Source organism: Diuraphis noxia, unplaced genomic scaffold, assembly GCF_037042655.1.
Source record: "Diuraphis noxia isolate RWA-SAM2 unplaced genomic scaffold, SU_Dnox_SAM2 contig0005, whole genome shotgun sequence".
NCBI classification, from domain to species: Eukaryota; Metazoa; Arthropoda; class Insecta; order Hemiptera; family Aphididae; genus Diuraphis; species Diuraphis noxia.
The window spans coordinates 3,239,876-3,256,262 of record NW_028301715.1 but is presented as its reverse complement, the minus strand read 5'-3'; the positions used below and the strand labels follow the sequence as shown (position 1 = coordinate 3,256,262).

Genomic DNA, 16,387 nt, shown 5'->3' with positions numbered 1-16,387 from the left:
TAATTCTATTGGCCCGGATAGTACCTCAGGTGATTTCTTATTCTCGATCAGGATCCTACCCTAATATACTCAAACTTAGTTCCATAACGCCGATATTTAAATCTGGTGATATTTCTAATGTAGCTAACTATAGGCCAATAACTATCATCAGTAAATATAGGTAAACTGTTTGAATCCTTTGTCTTAAATTCTATCCAATCTGCGGTAAATCAAATCATAATAGATGAGCAACATGGGTCATGTTGCCCTAATCGGTCAGTTAACACATACAATCTAGTGTTCACTGATTAAGTGTTTGATGCCTTTGCAAAAAAGAATCAGGTTGACGTCATTTACACCGACTTCAGTAAAGCCTTTGATAGGGTTAACCATGCTGTTCTTATGAAAGTCCTTGCCAGTAGTGGTTTTGGGGAGCCTTTGTTATCATGGTTCAGCTCTTATCTATCCGATCGCAAGCAATTCGTAAAAGTATTTGGTATCAAATCATAGGTATTAAACACGCCGTCAGGGGTACCTCAAGGTGGCCATCTTTCCCCATTACTTTTTATATTGTTTATTAATGACATAAAGAAAGTTATTCGCCACAGTAAATTCTTACTATTTGCAGATGACTTAAAGCTATTTCTAGAAATTTGCTCAGTACATGACTGTCAATTACTTCAAAATGACTTGTGGGCACTGGACGCCTGGGCTGTAAATATTGGTTTGGATTTTAATGTCTCCAAATATTGCTCAAAAGCTTTTTATAAAGGTCGGACTCACTTGGATTTTAAATATTCACTTCGTGGAACCTATCTAGTTATTGAATCGAATACTGTGAAAGACCTCGGAGTTTTCTATGATAGTAACTTAAATTTTCATAACCATATATATGTAGATGCGACATGCTGTAAAGCTTTAAAAGCTCTTGGATTTCTTAAGCGGGTTTGTAACGAATTTAAGTTGATAACTCCACTAAAAGCCTTATAATGTGCGCTCATCAGATCTATTCTTGAATTTTCTGTAATTATATGGAACCCTCACAACACAAGCAATATAAATCAACTAGAAAGAGTCGAACGGAAGTTTTTGAGTTTTGCAGCATATCTATTAAATATTGAACATAGACCTCATGATTATGATGCAGTAATAGATATGCTAGGCTTACAGTCTTTGGCCGATAGACGTATCACCATTAACAAGGTCTTCCTAGTCAAAATCATAAATGGGTCGATCGACTGTCCTGAACTTCTATCCAAAGTAAGCTTTAAAATTCCCTGTGCCCAGGTCCGTTCTTCCTATCCTTTCAGTATTCCGCTGTGTACGACAAATTATTCACGAAACAAACCACTAAATAGAATGATGCGTATTGCTAACGAGGATCCATCTTTTAGTTTTTAAGTTTAGTTTTGTAATTCTTTTCTTTTGTCTCATTTCTTTTTCTATTTTAATTGTTATGTCTACTATTCACTTATAATATGTAAATTTATTTTCTGTACTTTGGGCTGCGGCCCGTATTAAATTAAAATAAAATAAAATAATTTTACTGAAATTTAGAGAAAAAAAAAACAAAAAAATTGAAAATGTATCAAGAATCTATATATAAAACGTCAGTATAAAAATTCAGTGAAAATTGCATGTGTATATGGTAATTTATTTTAAATTTAAATCAATATCTAAAATCGATTTTTTTTTAAATTGAATTTGCGTAAAAATTCCAGTTTTTCCTTAATAATTTTTTTTGTTTTTTCTCAGCGCACAAACTATAGATTCACTTACAACCAGAAAAGCTATTGAAGTTGAAAATTTAAGTATTATCTCGACAACTTATCGTGTACAGATAATGTCGAAAATCGATTTTACATAAGAAAATTTCTATTTTTCTTTAATTTTGTTTTTCCATTCGCTTTTGAAAGCTACTGAGAATTTTAAATTTTTACCTCCCAAATGCATCAACTAGATTCACTTTTCCACCGGAAAAAATACTGAACTTAAAAATCAAAGCATTATTTCCACTACTTACTGTGTACACCGACACACAGACACGCATCATCATAATCGCTCTGATCAGAATTTAAAACGACAAACTGTAGATGCTTGAAATTTTTACCAAATATTTATTTTATAATTTTCTACAGCATGTATTCCTAATTATGTTTAATATTGAACTTTTTTTAAGCTACGTATACTATTAAAAATTTGAAATTCAAAATATTTTTTTCTATAAATATTGTTAAAAAAAATTATTGGATTAAAAACCTTGAACATTTAATACGTGGTTTTTATAAGCAATCATTATATGTTAAAATCGTGAAAATTTACAAATTATTTTCTAGTTGAATTTCAACTGTTGAAAATTTATAAAATTATCGAGCCACATTTTAACAATAAACCATAAATGAGAATTTTGAAAATCCAATTTACATAATATAAAGATTTTCAATAATGTTCCTAGTAATTTTTATAATAGTATATTATAATATCCATACGCTGCCACCGTCATCGCAATAATATTGCATGATTTTGACTCATTATTAAACTATTAAAAATTAAACTATACATATCAACCATTCAAGATTCAACTATGAACGGTTAGGTTAGGTTTCTGTCATTGTCTTCATGGGCGTAGGTATGGCGGGGTTTTGGGTGTTCAAACACCCCCCGAAATTAAATAAAACAATCTAACCTAACCAAGAAAACAAAGTTTTATCTTATAATTTTTTTTTATACTTTTAAATTTGTAAATTATATGGACAAAATATTGTATTTATATTATAAATTATTATAATTATTATTATATTATTTAATACATACAAATAAATGATTCTTAATTGTATCATATTAATATAGATTTAGACAAAAGCCCCTCCAAAAATATTTCCTACCTACGCCCATGATTGTCTTTACGAATTAAAATCATGATTTCAACTAAATTTCGACAGCAGATTACCAACAATATTTGAATAATTATAATTTTTCAAGATAAGAAGATATCTATTCTTCTCAAAGTTAGATTCTGAGCGGAGCGAGGAATGTATTGTTAAATTGAATATTATATTATATTTCAGACAGTATTACAACGCTATCTAGTAGTGTATTTTAGGATGATATCCACATATTCTTAATATTATCAAGGTTTAAAATTAAGACGACCATAATAATGTAATTATACTATAATACAAAATAAAAAAAAAGGGACAAACGGCTCTTGTCAATTCAAAATCAACGGCAGTTGTATGATTTGTATATGAATAAATAATGTTTAAATTTTTAGTTGGCTATAATGTAATGACATATTTTAATGAGAAATATCTAATAAACACAATCAGGGACGGCTTGGCCCACCGGGATACCGGGAGATTCCCGGTGGCCTGCCTATTGGGATTTTTCATTGGCCTGACGGCTGTATCGCATTATTTTTTAAAATAATTAGGTAGTTTTTAATTTCTTTAAACTAAAATTACATATTTAATATTAGTAAACTTGTATACTATACAGTATAAAAATCCAAATTAGAACACCCGTTGCCAGTAAATTGTAATATAATAAGTTATTAGTGCTTATTACTATATAATAAGTAATAACTAGAGTTGCTCATGGGTATTTTGGAATGCATAAAAGCATTGTTATTATTGTGTATGTTTCGTCGGAGTTTGGAGAGATTAGGTACTTCGCGGCTAGCGCACACGAACGCGGGCCGGGATTGCTATCTAAATAGTAAATAGTAATAATATTCACAGCCCATACCACCTACTCTATTTTTAGTCCGATCCAACTATATTGATAACCGATAGAAATTATTACAATAATATTATTCTATGAAACGTATTTACATTTTACACACCAGCTATAATAATAATTGTATTTTATTGTTTATAAAAAATTCAAGCATATAGTGGCTAATTGAACTTTTTGTTCATTTCTTTAAAGAAAATCTATAGAGTCATAGAGATAGGTGTAACTAGAAACTAGAATGTCATGTTTCGAAATTTAATTGAGATGTACAGTTTCACTAAAATATTGATACTGATTGAAGGTTGAAAGTCTATTTTATTTATGTCCTCTTACATAATTAATTAATAATATAATAAAAACTAAAAGATAAGATAATAAATAAATTGGTAGTGTGGGAGTAGAATATAAGCTCAGCAATCCCTTACCCCCCTCCACCACTATAGTAACGCCTAAAGGTAAACATTAATAAGTGGCCTGGGTAATACATTTTCCCGGCCTGAATTTTTCTCCCAGGCCGTCCCTGAACACAATAAAACATAATATTTGAAATTGTTTGTAATGATTAATCACAAGTACTATATTATGATCCAGAAGGGTCTTAGTTATTTTATGGGTAATTTAATTTATGAAAACATAATATAATAAACAAAGTAAATACTAATCATTAAATTAAATTTGTTCATGGGTTTTTTTTCTTCAAATTTTCGTGCATAACTGTTTAATTTGTGAAAAAAGATAATTTAAGTTTAGATGTTTAATTGTTGAGCCAAATAAAGGCTAATAGAAAAAAAAGAAGGTAATTTCATGTAAAATTTTACAACTCATTAGAACATCAAATAGAAACGTACAAACTAAAATATTGAAAGATATACATTTTGTTTTATCGAATTATTCACAATAGTCAATAAACTACACATATAACATATTAATAAACAATTATAACATTATACTTCTAGTATTCCCATATAGTTATGGGCTTGATAAAAATTTTGTTAATCATTATTCAGTATTTCAAATAATAAACATAATTAAAATAACTTTACCTTTAGTCGATCTTAGTAAGAAACTTAAAAATTATTTTTCAAAAACATTTTTCATATTTGTCATCAACTTTTTTTTTTCACACCTAGAAAAGTTTAAAAGTTGTTCCTTTAACTAATAAGAAATCTGACACAGTATAATAATAATACTATATGAACTATAACATTAATATTACAAGGAAATTGAACATCTCACAGTACAAACTTTGAATGTTGATAAGTCAAATTTCACATATTTAAATAACATATTCATGTGGCGTACCGATACAGGAAAAATTTTTGGGGTGGGCTATAATAAATAAAAACTACTAAACTATAGCAAGTGATCAATTGTGTTGGACGTCGTCCGTTGATGAGGTTATGTAGTAGTGAAGGATAGGGCAAAGCTATCGACGTAAAAAAAAAAATTATATAAGTAATTACCGTAATTTTGAGTGGGGCTACAGTCCACTAATCCTCCCTTATATACACCACTGTCACCACTGAACATATTGTAATTTTTGGATTAAAAAAATGTATTAAAGTAAAACTAACAAAAAATAGAAACACGTAAAAAAAAATGTTGGATTAAATATACCGACATTATAACATATTACAATAGACAATAGTTACCGTAAACCATAAATAGCATAAGACCAAAATCGGTCTTCTTATTAGCGCTCCTAGCGGACAATTCTTGCACTAAATACCGTTTAATAAAGAATCAACAATTTTCAAAACATAGTAATAATTTACCATATTTATTTTGTGGTATTGTCAGAAATTATATATCAACCGTGTTATTATATAAACATTTATAAATTAATAATATGTTTATATCACGAATTAAGATATACTGGATACCTCAGAGTAATAATATAATAGGATACGGAACAGGCGCTTATCAGTTGATACTCTACCAACTGCGGCAGGACCTTATAATATAATATATAATTTATTATTTATGTGGTATTGTGGTATTAATTGTATTATATGCATCGTGATTACGGGTACGGACTACCGAGATTAACTAATTATTTCAATAAATTTTGACAACATAGTCTAATTTTCAATTAATATTTGTTATTTGTTAATGTTGTGACAAACTCCACTCGTTCGTTTGTACTATTAAGCTACACAACAAGCTTACCATTATAAATTCAAAAAAGTAAATAAATTAAACCATTATTTTAAAACTGTTTGGTGAGTACTGTTTCCATTTGAACAATTTAAATATTTAGATCTAACTAATTTCAATCTTTCAAACCTACCTAGGTATATGGCTTGTAGTACCTATTTACCTAATTTAAATCAACTAACATAATGAAGCTAATATAGGTCTTTAGTTAACTGTATAAATTTAATCTAATTAAAAATGTTTTTTTAAAGTATCGACAATGATTGAATCTAGAAAAATTAGGAAGGATGTATTGACGCATGTTTGTAATTCGTAGGTTTTAATATCTTATTGATCATGATATAATTATAAGCGGTACACATAAATACTTTTTTTTTAAGAAGAGGAACCCTGTCATCCTTCCACTCTCAATTCTAACTCTGAGTATACATTGATAGTGTGTATTTAATAAATACTTCAATTAAAAAATTATAAAAATATCAAGGCTAAGAACTGTATTTTAATAGATATTATAGATTTAACTCTAAGATTACAAAAAAATAATTTAAAAAAGGATAATATGCATTGGTCAAAGGGAAAAAAGAAATACTTCTAATATTAACATTTTTCTTTAAAATACAAGACTTCTAGTTTAACATACTTTAATCTTTATTTCATAATATTTATTTTACAATATTATTTTGATTTAAAACTGTTGCACTTAAAAAATTATTATTTTAGCCGCACTAATCAATAATTATTTTTAAATGGTTTTAAATTATGTTTTTGTTTACTTATTTTTTATTTTTTATTTCTACTTTTCCAAGAAAACCATCTAAAAAACATTAATATTCTGTTAGGATCAGTAGCATACTGATATGGTAACATAATGGGCAATGAACCACTGGCCCATGACTTGTGGGTTATATATAAAATATATCAAATCCATTAAGACCTAAATTACCCTTAATTTGTAAAACTAAAAGACCGTTGAATTATTTTGTCACGGACATTAGAACTTCTATTTAGCTCACTAGATAGAATATCCTATGCCTTAAAAGTTTTTCCAATATTATATAAACTTATTACATTTATCATAAATAATAATTATGATAAATTAAATACTTATATATTGTCAAAATAATTTCAGAAACAAAGTATGGCAATGCCAAAATCAATAATTGATACAACTGTTGCGGGTAAAGAAAATTCTAATGAACAGGTAATATTTTTGTAAAAATATATAATACATATTACATAGTGTAATGTATCTTATCAAAATCTAGCATGATGATCAATATTAATAACTGAAAAATATGAATGAAAATCAATAAAACGAATAACAATATTCCATAATATTATATTGTGTTATATTTTACCTTTGCATTTTTAAAAACTGCATTAGTATACACTTGTACAGTTGTTATAACACTAATTAAAATTGAGTATTTATTTTTAGACCCTTTTAGTGAAATTATTCAAGATGCTATTTAATCTGCCACCAACCAAGTTATCTACTGAAGCTGTGATTGATATAATTAATGATACTCAAGAACAAGTTATTAAAAAAGGCACGATTGATCCTGAATCTCAAGTAAGTCACGAAACTAATAATAAAAATATTTTATTGAAAGTTGTATGTTTTGTTTTATATATAGAAATCTTTAACCAGCTTTTATGAATCAGCTGATCTGGAAACTGTAAGAGAAGAAGAAACAATTAGAAGAATGTTAGATATAATACATGAAATACGAAACATACGTCATCAAAATATCAAAGTGGGTACATGATAATATCAAAATTAAATCAGTTTTAAAAGATTATTTGTATATTTAGTCACTTCTGCAGTCTCAAAGAAGTTCGACATTTCTTAAATTATTACAAGTAACAGCTACACGGATGCCAGTGTGGTTTCCAAGACATGATGAACAACCACCTCCATTGTGTGGTGCTATTGAACCACTACCTTCATATGTTGCAAAAGTATGTAAAGTATGTTGTGTGAAAATAATTTGTATTGCTTACATAAATTATAGAGTGGGGATTTGGTGGCAGCACTTGTTAAACAATCTGGAGAAGAGCGATGGATTGTGGCAGAAGCAGTCGCATTTAAAAATGGAAGATATGAAGTGGAAGATATTGACGTGAAAGAAACTAATCGTAATTTTACATTAGAAAAAATATATGTGAAGCCATTACCACTAATGAGAGCTGATCCAGTCACTTGTCCAGACGCACTTTTTCCATGCAATCAATTTGGTTAGTATACTTTTATTGTTATAGCAATATTTTTTAAATTTTATGACAGGTAACAAACTAAATTGATAAATATAGTAAAAATATATTGTATATTCGTAGTTGAAGGTCTCTTAAAAACCATTTCAATTCATCGCTTAATATTATATAATTAAATATTGACATAATTTATTAATTCTATTATTATTGTTGTATAGTTTTAGCAATGTATCCTCAGACTACTTGTTTCTTCAAAGCTCTAGTGAAAGCTCCTCCTAAAACAAGTTATGATGGATATGAAGTTTTATTTGAAGATGATTTCAATCAATATACCATAATGATGGTTGTATCCCAAAGATTTGTTGTTTCGTATCCACCATTAGAAATTATTCATAAAGACGAAGAAATGATAGAATTTTAATTTTATATAACACTACTCATTAGTTTATAAATTTAACTATTTAAGATGTATTTTAGTGTTTTGTATGGATTTTTTATTAATATAATTTCATATCATTAGATGATATTTCTGTATTTTATATGTTGGTTAAGTACTCGTCTAATATAACATGGACAATAATACAATTTACAATGCCATAGCCACCTGACAGGAAAATTTATGGGCTTAACACCAAACTTTTATTTATGTTAACCAGAACAATTTTTTATTATTTAATTGTGTTACATAATAATATTGTCTTACAATAACTAAAGACAGTTATCTTGCTTATAGAAGCTTTTTGGTTGGTAAGTATTGTAACATTTTTTAATTGCTTACTGTCATGCATCAAAACTATTTGGAAAATTACTGACACGGAAAAAAATTTGTTGGAGCTGAAAACTGAAAAAAAATGCGCTAGAAACTATTTAAATAACGTGTAACCCACTTATTTGTTCTTCTATCACAAAAATACTAGCTACAGTGCTAGTCTATCCATGGCTAGGGTAACCAGTGGAGGAGGGGGATATTTTAAACCTTAAAATGGCTTAAGACGTTAAAAAAATTAAAGTAGATTAAATATGCTTGTATTGTTAATTGTCTACTGTGATTTGTGAAATGATATCAATAATTTGAATTGTTGACCATAATGATTTATTTGGTAAATAACATAATTTACACTGTATTTAAATTAAGAACAGTTATTGGTCATGAAAATGTGCGTAGGGGCATTCTTACTAGGCATGTGAACAGTGACAAACAGAGGTTGATTAACTGTTACCAAATATGGTTTTTAACTTGAGTAAAGAGTATGATTTTAAAGTCGAGTATAAACTGAGAACAATACTAAATAGTTGACATACCAGATTCTACAGGTATATAAACTGTAAAGGAATAACCCATCTTATCATTAAATTGGTCAAAAAAGAAGAAGGAACAATTTTTTGTTAATTATGCCAATTGTTAGTGAGATATGGTTTATTTTTATGAAAAGATGATAATTACTAAATTACCTATGGTTAATAAATATATAAATTTTGATTATAAATTGCTGTAAATGTAATGCATATTTCAAAAGTAATGCAGCATAATATTTATAAATTGTATTTTATTGGTAATATAAGTGTTTTATTGTATTTAATTAGTATTTTAATAGCATAAAAGTATTCTAAACTGTATAGATAATTAATACAAAGTATCTACTAACATACATTTTGAGTAATTATTAAAAAATATGTTTATATGTGTAGCCTTTAATTTTGTTTATGGAATAGTATAAATTACAGATAAAATATCTAAGTGCTTCTTACTTTTTATTTATAGAAAAACATGATGTGTCCCTAAATAATATAATACATATTACATAGTAACATAGTATTATTGTTTAATCACCCCAAATACAATAATAAATTATAATAAAACTTAACAATATAACAGAATAAAGAATACAATTAGATCAATATCAATACAATAGTAAATATACATATTTATTTAATATGTTAATTTTTTTACATATGATTTATTTAAAACTTATATTATATCTGGTTGTTGGGGTATGAGAGAAGTAAAAAATGTACTAACTACTGTCCATAACGTAGTTATTAAACGTTCATTTTGTCTTACTGCAATGTCTTCAGTATTTCCATTCTGTACTTGTGATGAGTTCCTGTTGTCATCGACATGCTGTTCTTGTGGTTCAGGTTGAAACCTCCTTCTATTATGCTCATTAATGTGTCTTAAAATTCCACTTTGATACCTGAAAATAATTGAGAAAGATTATATAATGTCATGTAATATTTTTATTAGGTCAATTTAACAATTCAAATAACCCAATATACAACTGTCTAAACTAATGGTTCTCACCAAGTTTCTTAAATAATAATAAAAAAAAAAACCAACATATTATATAATATTATATCATGTTATTCTGAGTAAAAACTTTATTTACAATTTAAAAATAAATGTTAAACTTACAAATATAAAATAAGCGCAAAGCCAGCAACAACAATAAAACGGCCAGGTGATGAGTAGAAGTATAGAACACTTATGAAAATAAATACTCTGCTGGATACATATAACCAATCTAACCAATCTTGATTGGGTCCAGCATCTTGTATATTTATATTTGCATTATTAGCGGGTAGGTTTTGGTCTGCTGGTTGATTGTTGTTATCTGATATTAAAATAAGTAAGTATCAAATCTTTAATATGCATACAGTTTTTCAAATTTTAATTTATTTTTATAAATTTCAATTACTATTATTATTTGGTAAATCTTGAGAAGGTGATTCATTTTCAACAGTTGGAGTAGTCAATTGTGTAGGAGCACCTAAACTTGACGCAACCCTATAAAAAAACATTTAATTGTTTAGAAACAATAATAATAATGAATTGGTAAAAATTTAATTACTTACGATTGCCAATATTCTGCCATTTGTACAGCATACATTTTATTCACCCACAATACTTGCTCAAGTGCTAGTTGTTCAGGTGTCAATGGAATATGGTTAACATTTCTATTAGTTTTGGTTTGACTTTGGATTGGTTTATTTTCTTGTTTATTGTTTGAAGAGGTACTAGCTTCTTGGCGAGCTCCTTGATTAGTATCTGCAGAGGTACTAATTCCAGAAGTACTAGCACCGTAGTTAACTTCATTCGACTTAGGGCATTTGCCATTAATTTCATTAACACTTTCCTCACTTTTAATTTTTTCTATAAATAATAAAAAACAAATAATATGTCATCTAAAAAAATTAAATAATTAAAGAAACCTAACAGCTGACACACTGGAAGGATAGAATACTGGATTTAGTACAAACATTTTAAATTAAATTAATCCAACTATAAATGACATAAAGCATATTGGTTAACTAACCAACAAACATAATATATTGTATGATAACATATATTAATTCATTAGAGATACATTAGTTATTTGATTGGATCAAATGGAACATAAGCTGAAATTTAAATCCAAGAGCCCACCATTTGACATCACAGATAAAATATAAAATGCATGATTTGAGTGCTAAGGTTACGTATGGAAAGAAGTTAACTTTCTAAAACCCGAACCAAATTTTTAATATTTATTTTTGTATTATTTCATGTTATGTTTTTTATGTATTTTAAGTACTGTTAGCCAAATTAGTTAGTGTTTAAAATGATATAAATTAAGTAAATAAATTAGTGAATGAATATTTATATTAAATTATGATATCATCTAAATTATTTATCAGATAATGTAATAAAATGATAAATATAAATTAGTTTAAATGTAATTATTTACCTTTAAGTGGAACACAACAAGACGAAGATGAACAAACTAAATGAACAGTACGATTGAGTTGTCCATCTTCGTCATATGGTCTCAAAACGTCTTTTAGAATAACACCGTCAGTTAAGAGCTGACCAGAGTATATTAGTCTTTGGTCCTCTGTTTTCTAGCAAAAAAGTAAAACGATTTAATTTAGTAAACTTAAGTAGTTTCCCTTTGACTACATCTTAATAAACAACAAAATAAAATATAAAACAACAAATAAAAAAATCCTGTCTTTCAAGAATTAATCTAATCAAAACACTATCCCACACAGCATGGGGAGCACAAACACAAATGCTACTAAAGATCCACAAATCACTTATCCTTTCCAAAATAGATTACGGAGCCCCTCTAATATCTACCGCCAAACCCACTCACCTCAGAATGCTTGAATCGGTACACAACGAGGGGGTCCGACTATCCATAGGTGCTTTCCGATCAAGCCCCATCAGTAGCATCCTTAGCATTGCTGGCATTCCACCTTTGGGCATCATATTGTCAGAACGAACACTCAAAATCGCAGCAAGAATGGCTCGCGCCCCCCAAGGTCTCCACTCCTCCCCCAAACACATTTTCGACATATACAAAAAATACGATCTAGACAAAATTCTGACAACTGAAATGAACATCTCCCCACCATGGCTAATTTCGATGAACATCAACCTGGACCTTCACCAACTTCCCAAGAAATCTACAAGTACCACTCATTACAGAAATCTATTCATGGAAATACTGTCATCTAAACTGCAACACGCATTCATATACATGGACGCATCGGTCATGGTAAATCGTGTCGAAATGGCTATCATTCACGGGAATACACAAATGCAATGGAAACTATCAAACAAGTGCTCTATTTACACCGCCGAAACACTAGCCATTCTCAAAGCCATCGAATATGCAACGCATAAAGTTGAAGCTGATCAGATCATTATTCTAAGTGACTCACTTTCTACTCTCACGAGTATCCAGAACCAATGGAAACCAACTGACATAGCAAAAAAAATCCACAATGCACATTCCACCGCTACACTTACCGGTAAACAAATTTCCTACATGTGGATCCCCGGCCATTGTAATATTGAAGGCAATGAACTCGCTGACAAGGCCGCCAAACTCGCCCACCTAGCCAATAACTCTTTCATGTCCTTGAATTTTACATACCAAGACGTTAAGAGAATCATTGCTAAAGATGTACATGACCAATGGGGAAAAAAATGGGCAGAACAGACAACCAAATTACATGAAATCAAAAGAACCACATACCCTTGGCCGTTCCCTGCAAACATATCCAGGAAACACCAGACAGTCATTACTCGCCTCAGGATTGGACATACCCATATAACCCACCAACACCTCATGAAGAGGGAAGAACCCCCTGATTGTACCGTCTGTGGCTCCCCTCTTACCGTCAAACACCTCCTCAGGGATTGCAGATGCTACGAAAAAGCGAGGAGAGATTTGAACCTTCCGGACCAGCTCTCTGAATTACTCAGTCCCGAGCAGAGCAATCTCACAACTACCCTGGAATTTCTCCGCATCACAGGACTTCTTAACAAAATCTAATACAATAAGTTAACGTAATGTTTCATTGTTTTCTCTCCTTTATATATTGTATCTCTACATAAAAATGTATTACTATGTATAATTTTGTAAATATAATGTTCGTCCAATGGCCATAGTAGCCGCGGACTTGATTCTATTAATAAAAAAAAAAAAAAAAAAATATAAAACACGTCATACTGGTTTGTTTGGATAAGTTTCATGAATGTACCCTTTGAGTTTTGCTACTGACCAGTCCAATTTACATTTTATTGTATGATCATTGATTTGTTGGTTTGGCGCTTTAATGGTTAGTGTAATCCAAGGATCCGTGAGACTAATGTCCATATTTTGGCACCTTGCAGGAATAAATTAGGTATTAAATAAAAAAAATATAATTAATTACAATCTGTACACAAACTATTAATATACTTACTGCTGATGTACGAGCTTATTGACTGGTTACAAAATTATGAAAATTTACGATTTTTTAAAAAACGACGCAATAATTAATTAGTAATATCCCCAAAATAGTAATAATTTGAGTACCTATACAATTTTCTATTCCTTTCACAATCAACATTTTGCTATCAACTATTTGGCTGTTTTTTATTGGTTGGAAGACAAAAAAAAATCTTATCAAGGTACATTCCCCACTACCAACTACTATTTACCCATAGACCTTATACTAAGGTATAAGAGTATAAGGTTCTGTGGTATAAGGTCTATGTATTTACCTATGTTTTTATTCTAGTTATTATCAGTATACAAACAAAATAATAGATATCCATAATCCTCTTAGATATTGATAATAATTAATAGCATAAGACAGTAATTACATTATTATGGTAACTTGCACTTAAGAGGACGTATCTATTATTATAGTTGACCAACCACCTCGTAAAATCGTAATTCTGTTGTGTATAGAATACGAGACACGAGTATTATGAACTGATGATAACTTATGCATCAAAAAACCATTAAAAAATCATAATTATTTTTATATTAATATTTTATATTTATGTTCAAGTACAATCGAGTTTGAAAAGGACGGCTATTTAAACATGCAAATTAAATCTATTTTCACCATAATGATCTAACTTAAATTTTTTTAAGCTATTAAATTTAAATATGAGTTTTTGGCGAGAAGCTTCTAGTGTTATACTGCTGACAAAATCTTCCAATATGAAGAATGTTTGTCGGGATTCGTTCAAAATACTGTGCATTAAAAGAAGTGCAATCAATTCTTACTTACCCAATTATACAGTCTTTCCAGGAGGAACTACAGAAAAATCGGATTCATCTCCGGAATGGACAGACATAATTCCAGATTGTACAAATTCTAATTTAAATGTGAATATAATGGGCTACAGCGGTATGGCTTATTTATCATCTTTTTAGTAGTTGGTATTTACTCAAAATCAATTTATAATATTATTTGTTTTAGGTAGCCCAGCTATTAAATTTGTATCTGATAATGAACAAGGTTCTATTCCAAAATGCCTATCACTAAGAGTAACTGCTATCAGAGAAACATTTGAAGAAAGTGGTATACTGTTGTGTAAAAAAGTGAACTGCAGCAAACCTGAGAATTGTGCAACTGTTAATCATTTAGAAATTGATAGCATTGACAAATGGAGAAAATTAGTTCAGAAAAATGCATCCAACTTTATCAACTTATGTAATGAAAATAGTTGTTATCCAGATGTTAGTGCATTACATTTGTGGAGTAACTGGTTAACACCTCCACTTTTGAAGACAAAATTTGATACAAAATTTTTTCTTGCTTTTATTGAATCTTCAGTTAATGCTAGTCCTGATGGTGTAGAAACATCTCAAATGACGGTGAATACCAAATACCAATTAGTTTATTATTAATATTTTATAGAAATGCTTTATCATAGTCTCACATATTATATTTATTTTTATATTTAGTGGAATACACCAGATGAAATGTTATCACAATTTTTTAATGGTGATGAAAAACTTGTGACTCCTCAATATTATGAACTGTTAAGATTAAGACAGTTTACATCATTTACAAAATTAACAAATTTTGCTTGCACAAGAAGTATTGAAGGATGTGAACAAATATTACCAATGGTTATAGCAACCAAAGACGGATATTTGACATTACTCCCTGGTAAACTAACTAAATAATTTATTTGACTATGTAAAGTGTAATAAGTAAGTGGTTAGCTCAAAAAGAAGGAGCTAAAGTTATAAGCAGCTATTTACCAAAATTGGCGTTTTGTGTTTTTGTTAATTTATAATTTTTTTTAAATTATGTTTTCTTTTTTTTTAAACAATCAAAAACGCATACACATAAACTAGGATATAGTATAGATAGCTCCTAATTCTTCAAATTAAATCCTAGATGAAAAAAAAAATATAGAATATGTAGTATTTTTTTTTTAAATTTTAACATCAATAAAAATAATTGTAATCATTTTGTACATTTAAATGTGTTTGTTTTAGGAGATGGCAAGTTTAATAATTCAGAAAGATATTTAGAAGTACAATATGAATTGGATAAACATTTACAAGATTTTGACTCTGATGTGATGCATAGACTACATCATACTGAAGAATATTTACCAAAAAAAATAATAATTAAAAACTATATACCTAAGTGTGGACACGTACTGCCCGCAATTCTGTAAAATTTGAAAATTAAGATACAATAGTTTAATATTCACCAACATAATGTGTCATAATAATTAATATTGACCACAACTTATATGAAAATATCTTTGAATTCTGCTAAACATTGATCTCCATTTACCCTGATCAATCCATTTAACTTTTTATTTTTTATTTTGTTGTTAATTATTTAATTTAATTATTTATTGTTTTTAATTAATTTTAATATGAACAACACTTAAAATAATACAATTTATATATAATTTAAGAATGTATGTTATTTGTTCATAAATTTGAAATATTATGTTGTTACCATTGTTCATTAAAGAACTATTAAACTTTGATTTTAGAAAGATAAATGT

The 16,387-nt window shown here is 28.7% G+C and overlaps 3 protein-coding genes across 5 annotated transcripts; 2 read left to right on the top strand and 1 right to left on the bottom strand.

Moving 5' to 3' along the window:
• The first annotated feature begins 5,628 nt into the window (after window positions 1–5,628).
• Window positions 5,629–10,280, top strand: LOC107164725 (SAGA-associated factor 29). Of its 2 annotated transcripts, none has more exons than XM_015512653.2 (7): window positions 5,629–5,901; window positions 7,001–7,072; window positions 7,310–7,444; window positions 7,509–7,628; window positions 7,687–7,833; window positions 7,887–8,109; window positions 8,304–10,280. In XM_015512653.2, exons 2-7 carry the CDS (start codon window positions 7,010–7,012, stop codon window positions 8,504–8,506), a joined length of 891 nt encoding a protein of 296 aa, XP_015368139.1. In that variant the 5' UTR covers window positions 5,629–5,901; window positions 7,001–7,009; the 3' UTR covers window positions 8,507–10,280. The 2 variants fall into 2 exon arrangements, with proteins under 2 accessions (XP_015368139.1, XP_015368138.1); XM_015512652.2 differs by having other exon boundaries at window positions 5,632–5,936.
• Window positions 9,987–14,775, bottom strand: LOC107164734 (Homocysteine-induced endoplasmic reticulum protein). 2 transcript variants are annotated; one of them, XM_015512668.2, is made up of 7 exons: window positions 14,638–14,775; window positions 13,584–13,740; window positions 11,811–11,964; window positions 10,939–11,236; window positions 10,782–10,870; window positions 10,499–10,697; window positions 9,987–10,280 (listed from the first exon to the last, which is right to left on the bottom strand). In XM_015512668.2, the coding sequence occupies exons 2-7, from the start codon at window positions 13,728–13,730 to the stop codon at window positions 10,055–10,057; spliced, it is 1,113 nt and encodes a 370-aa protein (XP_015368154.2). In that variant the 5' UTR covers window positions 13,731–13,740; window positions 14,638–14,775; the 3' UTR covers window positions 9,987–10,054. The 2 variants fall into 2 exon arrangements, with proteins under 2 accessions (XP_015368154.2, XP_015368153.2); XM_015512667.2 differs by lacking the exon at window positions 14,638–14,775 and adding an exon at window positions 13,819–13,977.
• Window positions 14,188–16,198, top strand: LOC107164735 (acyl-coenzyme A diphosphatase NUDT19-like). The gene is made up of 4 exons (XM_015512669.2): window positions 14,188–14,757; window positions 14,830–15,227; window positions 15,318–15,525; window positions 15,861–16,198. The coding sequence occupies exons 1-4, from the start codon at window positions 14,514–14,516 to the stop codon at window positions 16,043–16,045; spliced, it is 1,035 nt and encodes a 344-aa protein (XP_015368155.1). The 5' UTR covers window positions 14,188–14,513; the 3' UTR covers window positions 16,046–16,198.
• The last annotated feature ends 189 nt before the right edge of the window (window positions 16,199–16,387 follow it).

Bases quoted from the DNA above. Each gene is read 5' to 3' on its own strand.
- LOC107164725 (XM_015512653.2), top strand. From the start codon at position 7,010: ATGGCAATGCCAAAATCAATAATTGATACAACTGTTGCGGGTAAAGAA. The intron at 7,445-7,508 runs GTAAGTCACGAA...TTTTATATATAG, and splicing joins CGATTGATCCTGAATCTCAA to AAATCTTTAACCAGCTTTTA. The intron at 7,834-7,886 runs GTATGTAAAGTA...CATAAATTATAG, and splicing joins TACCTTCATATGTTGCAAAA to AGTGGGGATTTGGTGGCAGC.
- LOC107164734 (XM_015512668.2), bottom strand. From the start codon at position 13,730: ATGGACATTAGTCTCACGGATCCTTGGATTACACTAACCATTAAAGCG. The intron at 10,871-10,938 runs GTAAGTAATTAA...GTTTTTTTATAG, and splicing joins ATGGCAGAATATTGGCAATC to GGTTGCGTCAAGTTTAGGTG. The intron at 10,698-10,781 runs GTAATTGAAATT...TTTTAATATCAG, and splicing joins AGATTTACCAAATAATAATA to ATAACAACAATCAACCAGCA.
- LOC107164735 (XM_015512669.2), top strand. From the start codon at position 14,514: ATGAGTTTTTGGCGAGAAGCTTCTAGTGTTATACTGCTGACAAAATCT. The intron at 14,758-14,829 runs GTATGGCTTATT...TATTTGTTTTAG, and splicing joins GAATATAATGGGCTACAGCG to GTAGCCCAGCTATTAAATTT. The intron at 15,526-15,860 runs GTAAACTAACTA...TGTTTGTTTTAG, and splicing joins ATATTTGACATTACTCCCTG to GAGATGGCAAGTTTAATAAT.